This window comes from Quercus lobata, chromosome 7 (genome assembly GCF_001633185.2).
Source record: "Quercus lobata isolate SW786 chromosome 7, ValleyOak3.0 Primary Assembly, whole genome shotgun sequence".
NCBI lineage: Eukaryota > Viridiplantae > Streptophyta > Magnoliopsida > Fagales > Fagaceae > Quercus > Quercus lobata.
In genome coordinates, this window is record NC_044910.1 from 38,062,753 (window position 1) to 38,079,455 (window position 16,703).

The 16,703-nt window shown below is 34.4% G+C and overlaps 2 protein-coding genes across 5 annotated transcripts; one reads left to right on the forward strand and one right to left on the reverse strand.

Annotated features, from left to right (window-relative positions):
• Positions 1 to 318: 318 nt before the first annotated feature.
• Positions 319 to 3,737, forward strand: LOC115951205 (protein trichome birefringence-like 8). Its single transcript, XM_031068392.1, has 4 exons — positions 319 to 787; positions 2,401 to 2,790; positions 2,956 to 3,114; positions 3,379 to 3,737. Exons 1-4 carry the CDS (start codon positions 390 to 392, stop codon positions 3,704 to 3,706), a joined length of 1,275 nt encoding a protein of 424 aa, XP_030924252.1. The 5' UTR covers positions 319 to 389; the 3' UTR covers positions 3,707 to 3,737.
• On the reverse strand, positions 3,118 to 16,382 carry LOC115951204. Of its 4 annotated transcripts, none has more exons than XR_004083251.1 (19): positions 16,137 to 16,382; positions 14,563 to 15,055; positions 14,034 to 14,125; positions 13,129 to 13,293; positions 12,643 to 13,036; positions 11,616 to 11,734; positions 11,434 to 11,506; positions 11,133 to 11,353; positions 11,003 to 11,047; positions 10,715 to 10,811; positions 8,767 to 8,958; positions 8,167 to 8,270; positions 7,949 to 8,030; positions 6,358 to 6,507; positions 5,281 to 5,406; positions 4,657 to 4,827; positions 4,013 to 4,072; positions 3,739 to 3,913; positions 3,118 to 3,635 (listed from the first exon to the last, which is right to left on the reverse strand). XR_004083251.1 is itself a non-coding variant. In XM_031068391.1 (18 exons), exons 1-18 carry the CDS (start codon positions 16,181 to 16,183, stop codon positions 3,800 to 3,802), a joined length of 2,745 nt encoding a protein of 914 aa, XP_030924251.1. In that variant the 5' UTR covers positions 16,184 to 16,382; the 3' UTR covers positions 3,313 to 3,799. The 4 variants fall into 4 exon arrangements, 2 of the variants coding, with proteins under 2 accessions (XP_030924251.1, XP_030924250.1); XR_004083250.1 differs by having other exon boundaries at positions 3,313 to 3,635; positions 14,031 to 14,125; XM_031068391.1 differs by having other exon boundaries at positions 3,313 to 3,913.
• Positions 16,383 to 16,703: the final 321 nt, after the last annotated feature.

A 16,703-nucleotide genomic window follows, 5' to 3' on the forward strand; every position in this document is an offset into this window, starting at 1 on the left:
GTTGTATACACAGTGATATGCTCCCATGGTGGAGCCGTGGAGGAATCTAATAATTGAATAGACTAATAAACATGCAGTGCACGTCGTTAGAGCAAAGTCTCACCATGAAATGCTTAAAACCCAACAAGAAAAGTTCAAAAAATTGAATTCTTGTTCTACCAGGACTTTAGTTATTTATAAAAACTAATTTACATTTATAACATTAATTTCTTTGCTGAAATTATGTATAACATTAATCATAGGCTATAAAAGTAGGTACGCTGTAGCTATTAAAAAAAAAAATCGCAATCACTCCACAAACCTCTCTATATTACTCAATTATTGACCCCACATTATTAACAAACAACCTGGTCTCTCTTTCTCTCTAATGACTTCTTCAACCCCTTCATATGGATCATGAACCTTCTCAGCAACCAAATACACATAAACTCCATCTTCTTCCTTTCTTATTCCCCATCACAATCCAAAAAGAAGTAAAATATGCACTTTGTTTTCTCCTTCTCTTACTTTCTTCCTTTGTCATTTTCAACCTTGTAACCCCTATTGACTCTCAGTTCATCTTTGGCATTGGTTTCTTCTCGCAAATCCTACCAAACAATCAAAAAACATCATTAGAAGGTTGTGATTATTCTAATGGCAGATGGGTTTGGGACGAAAGTTACTCCCTTGAGTCATACACCGAGAACTGCCAGTTTCTTGATCCTGGCTTTCGGTGCAGTCGAAATGGAAGAAAAGATGGTGATTATCGTAAATGGCGATGGCAACCAGAGGGCTGTGATCTTCCAAGGTATGGATTCAAAATGGAGTTTCATGCATGCATGATTGATGATTGGTTGTACTTTCTTTATAATCCATTTATGCAATAATTCTCTCATGTATTCTCGTTTTCATAGCATGTGAGCTGTATAGACTATAAAAGGAATAATAGTATAATACATATAACTTTCTAGATTCTAGTTCATATTAAGTTCTTAGCTCAAACTCTACAAATTTACTAAGATTTCTGAAATTGATGAAACACACACACTTTTGTTAGCACAAGCACTAAAAATTTGGAACGAGCAAGAATCAAGGACCACAAATATTACAGTTTCAAAACTTTTTTTTTTCCTTTTAAAAATTTAAATCTTTTTGGTAAAGGGAGTTGGTAGAGGGAGTTGCGGGACAACTGTGAAAAGTCAATAATAATGAAGATTTAATTATGACGTGTGGAAAGTTGCTCTCATCAAGTGCAACCAATTAGCAATGTATGTTGGCTAAGAAAAATCCCCTTATTTTCTACTGTAATACGGAAGAAAATAAAATTTAAATTTTGTTTTGCATCTAATTTGTCATGTATCATTGCGCACTCTTAACTTGATGGTCACTTTATAAATATAAATTTTTTGTAGAGTGAGTGGGACAAAAGTTGGGGTTCAAATCTTTAAAAGAAAATTTCACACACATATATATTTCAGATTAGATTAAAGTAGAATTTCTATATTGTATAAACTAAAAAAAAATTTATGCTTATTTTTTCTCAAAAAGAGAGAAAGAAATCATATGCATTTAATTTGCAAGACATAGGATCTCACCCAGCTAGGCTATGGTTTATTGTGAACTGTGGAGGGTGGCATTATTAAGTATTAAGAGACTACTAGTTAAAGGAGTTCAATATATAGGCTATAGCTTTCAACCAACCACTCATTTTCTTTCTATCATTCCAATTTCCAATCAGCCACAAAAAAAGAAAAAAAAAAAAAGATTTTTTTTTTTTTCTAAGATTTAACCGTGTGGAGGTACATTAGATTGAATTGAATGTGTTTAAATTTGAATAAATACTTACCAATCAAATGATAAAATTCTGGTTTTTTGTTCAAATGCAAAGACATCTATACATGAGTCATGCATTAATAGTGCGTTCTTCGATTAGCCTTCTTCCAAATGCACACTAGGAAGGAAATAAAACTTTTAGACAGGGAATGAGAACCAAAATTAAAAATATTACCTAATTTAGCTTAACAGTCTTGTTTCTAAAAAAAAAAAATGGTTAATGGTCTTTATTCACGGTGGAGAAAACCATTTAAATGCTACATCTTTGCTATTCTAAATTGTTATTTTTAGATTGAACTCTAAATATATATTCTCAAAAAAAAAAAAAAATCTAAATATAATTTTTTTTTTTGAGAAACTAAATATAAAATATATAGGAACTAAAATTAGCTTAAAAGAATCCCTTGGACTAAAATCAAGGAAGGATCATTAATATTCCTTGATTTTAGTCGATCAAAGTAGAAAACAGTTAATTTTCTTCTTTCTTTCTTGTTTTGGCCTCATACAATCACGTAATTATAGTACTTTCCATGTTACCAAAGATCATTTCGTAAAATTATAATTTTGCTTCTTTTTTGCTAATCTCAGATTTAATGCAAGTGATCTCCTGGAAAGAAGCCGAAATGGACGTATAGTGTTTGCCGGCGATTCTATTGGAAGAAACCAGTGGGAATCCCTGCTATGCATGCTTGCACAAGCAGTCTCCAACCAGTCTAGAATATATGAAGTATATGGAAGCCCCATAACCAAACACAAAGGCTTCCTCTCCATGCGGTTCCATGATTACAACCTCACAGTTGAATATTACAGAGCACCCTTTTTAGTTTTCCTCGGCCGGCCATCTGAGAACTCATCTGATCAAATCCAAAAAACCATTAGGGTTGATGAGTTGCACGGGTACTCCAAGAAGTGGATTGGAGCAAATGTTTTTGTTTTCAATGCTGGTCATTGGTGGAATGAAGACAAAACTGTTAAGATGTAAGGAGCTTCTATTGATGCTACGACTCTAGTTTGTCAGATTTCAATTACTAGTTATTCAACTTATGTACAACTTTTAAATTATTTTTTGTTTCTATACTTTTAGTTGCAAAATGAGATAATTGACACTAAATGTTTTTACCACCACTATTGCTGTGTTTTCAGGGGCTTGCATTTCCAGGAAGGTGGCAAAGTAAATATGACAATGGACACAATGGAAGCATTCAGGAGGTCTTTACAGACATGGAAGTCTTGGGCATTACAAAATTTAGATTCAAATAGAAGTCATATATTCTTTCGCAGCTACTCCCCAGTGCATTATAGGCAAGTCTCAGTAAATATCTATTTCATTCGAATTAAAACATACAATAGAACCTTGATACTATATCATCATTACAGAACTTGAATTGAATTAGATTAGTGAACTGAAGGCCAGCACCTGATACTATTAAGTTTTTTCTCTCATCTACATGCTTGAATCCTATGCACTCATTTTCTGCAATTCAAAAAGAAATGAGGGGAGGACAATAATAGCCGGAAGGCCTTAATTATAAGCTCTGACCCAAGCTTTTCATACATAAATTGCAGGAATGGCACCTGGGATACCGGGGGCCTGTGTCATACAGACACAGAACCAGAAACAAACCTCACAAATCTGGAGGCGGAGCCATTAAATAATGAATTCATTTCCAATGTAGTCAAACAGATGGATTATGGAAACAGGAGTATCCAGTTCTTAAACATCACATATCTAACAGGATTTAGGTTTGATGGTCACCCTTCAAAGTATCGCGAGCCAGGCACTCCAACTCCCTCTCCACAAGACTGCAGTCATTGGTGCTTACCTGGAGTGCCAGACACATGGAATGAGCTTCTCTATGCTTATCTATTGTCAAAAGGATTCAGAACCCAGTGAAATTAGCTTTTTAAAGAATAAAATCATGTCACCTCATGATTAAAAATAGTGTTTCAATTTTGACAGCTGTACAAAATTTGCATTGGCTTCTAGTCAGGCTAGTTCCTCCCCATTTTCATTCGAATTATCTTCACTGGTTTCCATCTCCTTAACTTTCTCAAGTTGCCTCAAGAGATCCAATCTTTCAGGTCCATATGAGGATGGTATCTGCCAAAAAAACGTGTCAGCTCACCAGGACACACAAGTTTTGGCATCTCACAAAGATTTTAACAAAAAAAAGCTGATCGAGAAAGCCAAGCCACACACCAGAGCTGGTGCATATCTCTGAATAGCAGCCAACATTGCTGCATGCCCAACTGCAGTAACCTAGAGGAATGAGGAAACATTAAGTCAGAAATGAATCAATATTCAACAGCCAAGAGAAAATTTGTCATAAAAACAATGTTTTCTCCAGTCATGTAAACCGTGATTATGCATAGAAGAGGTATTAAATAGCACAGGACTGATTTTGAAGCTTTCAATAAATGTACATGTATGAAAACCCTCAGTAGATTCCCCTCTTTATCTTCTGATAGATAGAAATTATAGATGTATTCCCTCCATTTAGGTTGTACACAAACAGAAAAAGATATATTTTCCCCATTTAACATTGATGAAAACTATTTCCTCACAACTGGGTGGTCTCAACTCCCCATCTCAAATGATGTGGCAACAATACTTAATTTAAGGGACAGTAATGGTACTACTCATCTAAATGAAAGGGGGAAAAAGGTGAGTTAGCCAAGACAAAGAGTTGATCAGGGTTATATAACCTACTAACATATGTCTCTTGAGTTAATATAATGGTTAAGAAAGATACAAGGAAGGAAAGCTGGATAGCGAAAAAGGAGATGCAATGTTGAATAAAAAAGAATGCTGTCTTGAGGGAATTATTTCCATATTAAACTCACCGGAAGAAGCATCAAAACGCCAATTGGAACAACTGATGCTAAGTCAGTCATCGTTCTTTTGAAAACTTTCTTTTCTTTTTCTGTCAATTCATCTCCTACCAGGGCCCTTCTGAGCAATCCCATAGAAGCAGCAACATCAATAGCTAAAAGCTGGGTTCCTTGCAAGACATCCTGCTCAATTAAGTGTGATTATGATTACATAAGCTGAAATATTCTCATGTAACCAGTCAAGGCAAAGAAATGATTCTCTTAAATTCTGATTAATGTTACTAATTCCAAAGATCAAATGATTGGCCTTGGCTCAGGTAGTAACAGTGAATGGAGGGGTTGTGTAGGTCTAGGCTATTAAAGTATCAGAAACATCAAATTTATTAAAATCAACATTCTTGTCAGGGACTCTTTGAAATTGCAATATTCATAATGCAGATGGATTTTTTATTTTTATTTTTTATAATTAGATAGTTTGGGAAGAGGTGATTTGAACCCTGGATCTCTCTGTTGGAAACATCAGGAGGTGCCAACTTGTTAATCTACAAGGATCTTGGCTTAAAATAAGACTAATCATGTATACTAGTTACACCACAGATCATATTGTGACTGATGGAAAACCATAGATATCCATACCGTGCTAGTTTCTTTTAGCTTGACTAATGATTTTTCGATGATACTTTCTTTCTTCTGAACCTGGACCAATTGAGAACCTCTAACATCACACTGATTATTATCATCATCATCTGTAACATTAAACTCCTGAAAAAAATAAAATAATAGCACATGATCACAAACTAAAGTCTGAAACAACACTACAGACAAGCAAAGGAAGAAAATTTTCATGACAATGTTCTGACACAAAGATGACTGCCTGGGCACCAACACAAAACTAGCAGGGTCATTTCCTTGGTGTCATAACCCATAACAACCATTTTTTTTTATAGGTAAGAAAACTTGTATTAAGCGAAGACTACTTCATTAGAAAAATATGTACAAACAACAGAGAAGAAAACAAAAAAATTACGTATCTAAAAAGAAGAAAACTGGATGCAGCCAAAAATAAGCATTAGTGCAAAGAAACAATTTCTCACAGGTTTGTAGATAATTATTCATGTTCATCACATGTAAGCAAAGCCAAGGACCCCATTAGCCAAAACTTTCTAACATATTCTGTTGGCATAGAAAATCAAAGCCAATAGCTGGCCAACCTTAAAATATTCTAACACATAGGCCCACTAACTTCATATTATTTGGAATTTTTGGGAGAAGGTCAAGAGTCAAACCTTTAGGATGGATAATAAGAGGAACAACCCATTATGCTATCAAATGTTACATCCTAACACTATTTATAGGTGTTATGTATACTATATACCACTTGAGATTTGTAAAAGGCTAAAAACTGATTTAAAATATTAATTGCTTCTTAACGGCTTCAAGATTAATGTCAAGAGGATTTTCAAATAATTCCAATTCAAGTGAAAATGCCCAAACAATTTAAATATAAAATGAGAGTTTAGACATCAACTGAATTCTAGAACAAGGGCCAAATGCCACAAGAAATTTTAAAATCAACAAAGTTGGCTGGGACTTCAGGCGCATTTAAACTAGGCCCTATCTAACATCCACCTGACCTTTGAACTCCACATCCTAATGGCAGTTTTTTCTATATTTTATATTGCGCACAACTAACTAAAAGCGTATTAGATATACCTCCTCATTTTCTGATTGATTAGCACTTCTTTGGACCCGTTTTTCAAGTTCTTTTAGCTCATTCCTCAGAAGTTCAAAACGGTGAATTTCATTTGATTCTGAGTCTGCATTATCTATATTTGAAGTAGTCTGCTCCAAACATTCATTTTCCTGCATAGAGAAACCAAATTTTAAAATTCTTTTCAATTGACAAAGCACACCTGCTTCACATAGCAAAGTAGGCATTTCAGCTCCCTGAGCCAATGGTTACATTAGCAAAATATAAGAAACCCATAAATCACAGAACCAAATGCCAGGTTAATGGACTTAAAATCACTTGATCTCTCAGCTGAGAATATTGAGTGTAAAAAAACCCTAATAGCTATCTTACTGAAGCTGAAATAACTCTGTATTAAAAATTCAAACGCTGAAAAATGAAATCATTGGGAGAGATTTCAAAGTTCAGAAGTATTGAGACTTCCAGCATGTTTAGTTGCATAAATAGTAGGTCCAAAAGTTCCACAAATGTTTCCCAATGGAGCTATCCAAACTACTGAGTGCCATTGACAACATGTTTTCAGTTAAGTATGTGGAAACATGTTATTAGTTGACAATGTCAGTCTTTCCAACAGGAAAAGATTAATATTGAGAATCTAAGGGACAGGTACAGTTTACAGTTGATAAATTTATCTAGGTGATCTTGTCAGTCACTTTGAAATTAATGGAAAGTATCAAAGTTTGCCCTATAGAGCAAGGAATTCCTTATCATTATTGCTTTACCAAATTGTGATTTACAAACCAGCAAAAGAAGTACTCCCATACTGCCTCCATCAAACTAGTAAAACTTTTTATCCACCCAATTTAGTTACTTTTTAATTTATTATATCATTGCTCAATGCACCTATAGAAAAAAAAATTGCTCAACGCTCATAGAAACTCCTCTTGACCCAAAGTTGGGAATTGGCACTCTAATACCCAAGAGTGGACATCCTTGGAACAAATGGAGCTTTTGACTTCCTAGAGAAGTGATATCTGATTAACTAATGACCTTTTTTCCTATGAAAATCCACCTTGCAATTAGTTCATAACCTACAGTCCTACACCCCTAAGAATAAATACCACAAGATCCCACTGACAACCTAAACAAAGCTCTTGTTTGATTTAAACTATGAAATTAATCCACAAACACAAACTTCATTTTCGAAATTAGCAAAGATTTTTCACTACACAATCAAAATATTCACTCTAATCCTGCCATAGCTTGAGCCTAGTACCTTCATGTTCTGACCCAAATTATAAAACCTTGTAACATCAGAGAATCTACCAGCAGATTAAATCACACAAACCATAACTTCAAAGGAGCCATTATAAAAAATGCATTCCAAGGCCAGCTAAAAGTTCTTGAATCATAATCTAAAAAGGGCTGTTTTTACATAAAGAGGAATAAGTTTTCTGCAAAACAAGGCAAACTTCAATTTGAAAGATCAACAAGGTAGGCTTGCATGTACAAGAATCCTAAAATATAACAAACAGATTTGGCTATAGCTCATGGCAATATAAGTTAATTAATGCGAACGTAAAATTTTATATTCATGTTAAAGGCAGAACATACGGATCCATCCATAATTGACTCTGGGCCAGGCTTTTTATCTGGAAGGGGCATAAAGAAGCTCCACATAGGTTTGTTGAGAATTCTGGAGAGAATTTTTTTCAAATAAGATTAACCCAACAAAAGAAAGAAATAGCATGTCAGTGGGAAAATTTTAAAGATGAGCAGTAATTAATAAGCTTCCAAAAGGCGGAACTAATCGTACAGTAGTAGTTACATACCTGTTGCTCCTATCCGGCACTATATTAGCATTCTTCCTGTTTTTCCCTTTCAAGTACTGTTGCTGCCCGCTGATACTTGACTGGGAATGACTGTCACCATCTCCCTGGATGATCATTACAGAAGTAACAGCAAGATCAATGAGAAAATATGCATATTTTAACAAGGATTATAGATGTCATATGCAAGATGCAGATGTGACCCTAACTGATGGAGAATGAAACTGAAGAGATCAAAAGGAAAGGATTTGTCCTGCACTCCTTTTGTTTTTAGAACACAACTAATATGTAAGCTTGGCAAAGAGTAAGCATTAGACTACGAACATGTAAAGAAAGACTCAGTTTGATTTAGTGGTTTTCAATGTCAACAGATCTCTTAGTAATAAATAATAATAAAATGCACAAAAAGTGCATAATGTAGCACATGATCAGATCATGCTTGCTTAAAAATTTATTAGTCTTAAAAAGAGAAAAGGCAATGCCCATAACATTTCAAGTTCTTCAAGATAGTGAGAAATTTAAATGAGAGGTGCAGTCATTTCTAGTCAACATGTTATGAGGTCTAGCTAATCTTAAATAAAATATTAAAACATGAAGAAATACCTGCCGCAGGGAGGCTGCTTTTGCTCTAAAAGATGCCTCCAAAAATTCAGCCTCTTTTTTCAGCTTCCTCATTTTCTCAAGGTCAGAACAAGCAGCTTTTAGATGCTCTTTTCCAGAAGAAGAACTTGATACATGCAACTCTTGAAGCAATTTTTCTAGTCTTACAAGAGCTTCTTCTACACTCTCCAATGCCTGAAACCAAATGCCAATTTCACCAGATCAAAGAAGCCTCCAGAAGATTCCAGATAAAAGTACAAAGTATAGTCTTTTTGGACTGGGACAATAATGAAATTTAGAAATCCATTCGTTCGGCTCGTCAAGAGAAAGGTTGGATGCCAAGGCTCAAATTAAACAAGTTTAATTTGTAATTTTACCATAAGCAACATCTGAAGACATCATCATCCTAGAAATAAATGAAATTAATGACAAAAATAACATTCTTATTTGTGAACATATGGACGTTCTTACATATATAAGGCCATAAAGAATAAGGGGTGCTTTTATTATTATTATTATTTTTTTGATTGATAAGTTACACATGCACTCAATGGGTTTTGAACCTATAACATAACCATCCATCCAGAAGAAGTTCCATTTGAGCCAGAGCTCATTGGCAAGGATTGTGTTAAATTAAATATTCAACACCAAACTTTGATTCCATTGCATGGTAGATGAATACAACAACCCATATAGAGAACTTTCTTGTCTTTATATTATATGATAATTTACACACTGGAATTTTTGTTGCTTTAAAAGTACGAAGTATAGTCTTTCTGGTTTTTTCATGATTTCTTTGGATTTCATATAGCAAAATGGTGTAATGGGGTTATTATAAATTGCCTCAAATTTCTGTTTTGACTTGTCCTGAAATTTCATAAAGTGGAAGGAAAGATTACTCATTGTTAAAAAAAAAAAAAAAGTAATTTGATATTTCTTATTCACCAAGGAAAGTATTCCTAGTCCACCAAGGAATAGATATTTAAGTTTTACATATGTACAATGTTGCAAGGGGTTTGGTGGCTTTAGCCCAAGAAATCCTCCCATATAAACGAGAGGAGAAGACTTTGGAAAAACATGGAAATTTCTTCAATTGTAACTTAGTAGTTCTTTTAGGGTTTTAACACACCTGCATTTGTGAGCTCAGAATTTGTTATTGTTAGAGAGAGAGAGCACCATTGGGTGTATTGGGACTTTAGACTTATGACTGTCTCATTTGTGAATTTGTTTGTTGGTGGGTATAATGAGAATTGGATTACTGTGTTTGTGAGAGTTTTTTTGTGTTAGTGTTTGTGAAATTCGTGACAATGTGTTAAGTTATTTGTGAGGTTTGGTGAGAGTGATTGTAATCCAAATTGTTGATGTGGATTTTGGTTGGTGTTACTTGTGGATGTAGGCATGGAGTTGACCAAACCACGTTAAAATTTTGTGTCTTATGTGTGTTTTCATTTCTTGTTTATGTGTATGCACTTCTGCTAGTCTCAAATTCCAACAAGAATATTAAACTTGGTCCACTAATACCATGACTAAAAACAATATCAAGACCATGAAATTTAGTATGCACTCAACTCAAATTCACATAAACATAGAAAAGATTACAGTTGAAAAATCTCAATCAAAAGCAACGACACTAGCAAAATGAAAGGCAAGAAGTCCCCAGTGAGCCACGGTGAATCATGTTTATAAGTTTATTGAATACTTATTCATATCTACAAACATGAATTATTCTAGGAAACATTGTAATCAACTTGCAAGATCCCTATCCCATAGGTGTCTAATCGAGATTCATTTGACTTTGCTAGATTTCAGGTAGAAATCATATTCACCACATTTCTTATTCAAAATAAATTTAGTCTTCTACTTCTAAAAGTGGGTATATCATCAATCCAACATTAACTTGAAGCCATTAAGCAAGAGAACATTGACTTGATTTAAGTATAAAAAAGCCAACCTTGTCAAAAGAATCCAATGATTTCTCAGGCAGAAAATTAGTCTTAGATCCAATCCTCTCAACAGAATTCTTACTTTTACTTTCCACCATATCATTCCTGCATCACATATTTTGAAGGAGCATAATCGCAATTATTTGTTGATTCGTAAGAAAGTTTCATGGTTTACATGCACAGACCACCCCATGTTTTACAGGTTCTTTTCTAATCATTCAAACAAAGAGTACACAAATACACTTTTTGTGTGTGTGTGTGTGTATGAGAGAGGTGATCAGCCTCCGTTTGCTTACTTCGATATCCGCAATTCGTCCTTGCACTCCATTAACTTGTTGTGCCTAAAAGATAGAAAAAAAATTATCATAATTCCATAAATCAGATGGATCACTTTATTGTTAAATTATTACTGAACCATGAAATTACCCTCTAGACAGAAATTTTGCTGCCTTAACATTAGAAGGGTTCTCCAGCCATTCGCTGTATTTGATAAAGCTCTGCATCCAATGAGAGCAAACATCTATTACTTGAGGGATAGCTTCAGCATTGGGAGGGCCATCTCTTTTACTTTTATGGCTGTGCAACTGTTTTTGGGTGCCAAAGTTGCCTGGATAAAAAGGAAGCCAATCCAACTCTTCACAGACTACCTATGGAATGCAAAAGCGTTAAATTCCATAACTGAACCACAACACATATTAATAAGATCATAATAATCATACATACTAACCTCAACATACAATTGATAAGAACTTATTGATGAAAGTTGAGGATAGTATAAAACACTGCCCCCAATAAGGTAACTGCAAGAAAGAATGGCAAAAATAAATAGTCAACCAAACCATAGAAGCAATAATAAACTTAAGGGGTGATAGAAAAGAAGAAGAAAATGTCATAGATCAGAAGCTATACCTAACAAAGCCTTCAATAGGATCATCTATAACATCAAAACCATTAGCAGATAGAAAGGACTTTGTACTTCTGCCTAAAGCAATAAAGAATCCCAATATCGCCAAATCCTTCTCCAAAACCTGTTGCCAATTAATCTTTAATTTCAATAACAGCATCCACATGATTGAAACAATGCAGTTACATGTACACAAAAGTGTATAGGCCTCTAGCATACTTAACTAGTCATTATGTTTTAAAGAAAATCAAAAAGGGCATAGCCCTTGTCAATATATTTATTTTTGATAATTCGATAGTTGGGGGAGGGGAGATTTGTTGAACCCTAGACGTCTATATTGGAAACACCAAAATATAACAATTAAGCTACAAGGTTCTTGGCCCTTGTCAATGTTAATATATTCTTTTTGCTGCCCACTCATTATGAATGGACAGTTTCTTTTTTTTGAAAAACTTTCTAGTTTAATTTATATTACAAATTGGTTCGCTTCAAACTCTCTCAGGTAAAACCATATGATTTTTAATCTTTGGCTAATTCCGTAGTATTTATAAAACATTTCCAAAATGGTTTTTTTTTTTTTTAATTTATTTTATTTTAAATATGACAGACCTACCAAACTCACACAAATAACTTTCAGATGTAGCAACAAAAAAAAAAAGTTGTATGAATAGCTGGCAAATGGTAACTTGGAACTCCCTCATTTCTCTGCTATTCTTCGTCTTTATTTTTATTCTTCTACAAGTTCTAAACCGATATATATATATATATATATATATTTTCTACCAGACCAATAATGCTGATTGGCTATTACTTTGATTCACTATAAAATTGATGATATTATAAATTCTTATAGGATGAGGAATGTTAGATTGGTACTTATACTTGAGTCTTACTTCAAAATGATTTTTAGCCAATAATAAGTTCGTTGCCTCAAATCTATCTTAAATCCAAACTCTTTCATTCAATAAGCTACCTTTGCAGGGCTGAAAGACAAAATGTTGTCTCTAAAGCTACAGAGACTTTAGCACTAACCTCAATACTTTCAGATGTTGTCAGTCTTGACCATATTTTCTCCCTATCTATAGCTCGTTGCAGCTGCTTCTGTACAAGATTTACCCAGAAAAAGACCTCTTCTGAACCCCAATCGTTATTTACTCTACATGCCGCAGCTCGAGGACCGAAATGAACAAGAAATTCTGTGTGTAGACCAATATCTTTCATAGAATGATAAGCCTTGCGTATAGGAATAAAATCAACCAGTATGTCCATCAATCTACCAGTTATTTCTGGAGTCATGGAAAAGAATTGCGGACAAGAAACTTTTGCTGGACCAAGTTTTGTAATTGCAGCAATGCAAGTAAGTGCAAGCATGAGGACTGATACATCACTTGCATTCCCAGATCCCAATGATGTGCCTTTTCCACAACTGTAAGCAAATTAAAAATAACATAATCTCTACACTACCTTCAAAATCATTATGCAAAACCTGAACATGCAGTTTTGAAGATGACAACATACACAGCAGTGGCAGCAGTAAAGCGTGCATCCCCTTCAAAATAATCGACAAAGGACGTCACCACCACTGGAACTTGCTCAGAAAAAAACCATTCAGGAGCTTCAGGTTGCTTGGCTGATAATTTATCCCGGATTAAGCTCTCCAGTGGAGCAGATTTCCGTAATAAACTGCATTGACTCAAATATCAAATACATCAAAAAGCCTAGATAACTGAAAGCAATATATAATATATTTTTTTTTGAAACCAAAAGCAATATATTATATAGCTAAAAGAAAAGGGAGAAGAAGATGGCCATATGGGTAGTTTAGTAATATAAATAGGGAGGTTGATGGGAATTACATCTCAATGATATCAGAGATCATCAAAGAAAGTGCCAAGAAAAGGCAAAGTATAAAAGACAGTAAAAAATTTAAAAGTTTACCATTAGAGATCCTGCCTCTGAAATGAAGGCAAAGCCAAAAAGTACAAGTTTCCTGGCATTAACTTCACACATAAACTAAATCCAAGAATTTTTAAATCTCAAACAACCATTTCTTTTTACAGAGTAAAAGAGGCCAATTATTAAAAAAAGGAAAGTGAAAGAAGCTTGTCTGTGAATTTTAAAGACTATTTAATTTCAAAATTGGCTGTGCAGGACCAACAATCAAATCATGTCACTGGAAAGTTGAAATGTAAAGTAAGCACAATTACAATCCAAGGTGGGGAAATTCCAGATCCTTAATTCATCACAAGAAACACTATCTTGATTAATAAAGTGGACATTCATATCCATCAAGGCTATATCAAAGGGGGACACAAAAAGGCTTTAAATTGACAACAAAAGGCCTCACTTTGACAAGCTTCTGAAAACGGATAGCTCTTGAGCAACATAAGCACTGATAATATGAAATATGAGCAACTTACTACCTCCTTTGAACAATAAGATTTATATCCCTGTCTCTACGATCACCTCGGGATGAAATCTCACTTGCAGCTTGCAATAAGGAATACACAGAAGCCTGAGAAAATTCATGAATCTTCAGATAGCCTAGATATTTATTATACAAGTTTAAATTAAGTAAGAACTGATTAGTCAATACCCTAGGACTAGGAATTCAGAGTCCAGCACTCTCTTTTAACTCATCACATACAAAAATCTAGAAGCTTAACCAGGTTGCTTTTCTTTTTTTGAAGAGTAACCAGTCTACTCAGAGCAGGAATTTCAGGAAAAAAGTAGTATAATGTATCAACTAACAACTCTACGAAAGGAAACAGGAAGCTAAAACTGCATTTGGGAAAGATAACACTTTCAATAGATCTATATAACAGTTTATTAAAAATAAAAAAATAAACCTATCATGCTAGTGCAAGAGTTTACATTCATACATGAAGCATTTACCACATGAAATTCTGGAGAATGTCACAATAACTTTTGAAGAAAGTTTCATGACTATACCTGATAAGACACTGATTTCACCCATGCATTTCTGTCTACACCAAGCCAGGCAGCTGAAAACCAAGATATTTTTGACAATGAGCCTTGTTCTTTGATTGCTAACTCAAAAATCCTGGCAGCCTCATGTAAAGTCTGGACAAGTCCATCACTATTATCTTCGGCTTGTAGTGACTGATTTAGTTTGACCCTCATTCCCTCCACATCACCACTGGTACTTGCTGGGGGACTCCCATTGACTGTTACACCATCATCAGCGGATGCAAGAGGACGGTGTTTTGCCATCCTTCTTGATTTATGAAAGGTTAAATAGGTTTTCCTATATCCCAACAACCGGTGGCTAAGGCCAACATTATTGCTCTCTAACAAAGCAAGCCTTATAAAGCATCTCTTACTTGAATTACCCCAATTTATTAGGAGGTGATCCAAGCTAGCCACTTGCTTGCAGGAAAAACGGGTTCTAACTGGCTCACGCAATAGCCACGGATCTGAAGAGCTGCAAATACAGAATACATAAATGACACAATTTTCACCACAATAGGTGACTCTTAAGGCTTATGGTGGAACATAAAACTACAGGGCTACATCTACTACAAGTCTACAACCAAATCTTTCACTGTTTAACCCACATTTAAACCGTTACAATCTTTAAGGTGCCTTATTCTTCCTACAAAACAAGGAAATTCCCCTAGTTTCGAGTATAAACCAATATGTGAATCGCGCTTCTCAAATTTTTTCTATTTTAGTAATCAAATTTTAACTTTGAATGTGGGAAGCACTTCAAATATGACATTATTTCATCATAATTCCTTGTCCATTTTAATTGTTAGAATAATAGTTTAGTGATTAAATTCACTCAGCTTGAACTTTTGGAAAATGGTAATTTATCATGATATCAGAGTCAGTGGAACCCTATCTCCAATCTACCACTCATCTAAAAATCGGCCCAACGTGAGCAAGATTGTTAGAATAAATAATGATTAAGTGATTGAATTCACCAATTCCTAATAGTTTCTTAACCTTTTGGAACAAATGGTAGTTTATCATTAACCACTCAAATACAAACACAATTCCACAACAGTTCCACAAAGCATCACAAATGTAGTGTAATTACTTACAACGTGATTTGAGGAATTACAGAATCAAGAACTCAAAAAAAAAAAAAAAAAAATTACAAATTATCTGACTTAGTCTCTGTTTGGTTATGTAGAAAACTGAGTCAAAGAAACTACTATAAAAAAATTCACATTTTCCGCTGTTTAGTCAAAATAAACAAAACTGTGAAGAAAAATAAAAATCAACCTTCTAATCCACAATAACTCAAATTGGATTCTCCAGCTCTTTGAAGAAAACTAGAAACAAACGGACAATAACATGTTTAAATTTTTGTTTTATCCTTTTTTTTTTCTTTTCACTTTCCTCCACTTTCTCAGCAAACAAACAATGAATTCTCAAATTAAAAAAAAAATAAATAAATAAAATAGTAACCAACTCTAAAGCGCATAACAGAAATTCCAACTGCCTAAAGTTAGTTAGTTCAACAAAATACGCACATATAGAGAGAGAGAATTGAGTACCTTGAATAAATTAAGCTTTTATGTTGCAATTTAAATGCCATATACATGTGAGAGAGAAAATTTTGGTCTCAATGAGGAAAAATGTATTGAGTTTGAGAGGGTAAAGCGATAGATATGAAAAATGGAGAGCTGAAGAGAAAGAGAATGGGAAGGTGACGTGGCTAAAAGGGCATTTTCTTTTTTGTTTTGGTTTTGGTTTTCGAAGACGTGGAGAAGCGAACGATCACACAACAGATAAAAATTCTTTTTCAGTCGTTGTTTTTGCTTTTGCGATCTACAATGGAATAGGTTTCTAGGAGTGTATGGACTTTCTGTTCTACCGTGGGTGAGTTGGGGTTAGGTTTTGAGCTGTGTTTAGCCACTGGGTTGGTCCTATGCTTCCCCAATGGGCTTGAAGCCCAATCAACGACCCCTTATGACCTTATCCCTGTCCATTTGGTTGGGGGAGAAAAGTGAGGTGATTTGTGTGGATAAGAGAAAATAGGAGAAAACTTTTGGTGCCTCCTCCCAAAGTTTAAAGAGATATTTTTATCATTTGATTTTTTTTTAATAGTCTTTTTGTAATTT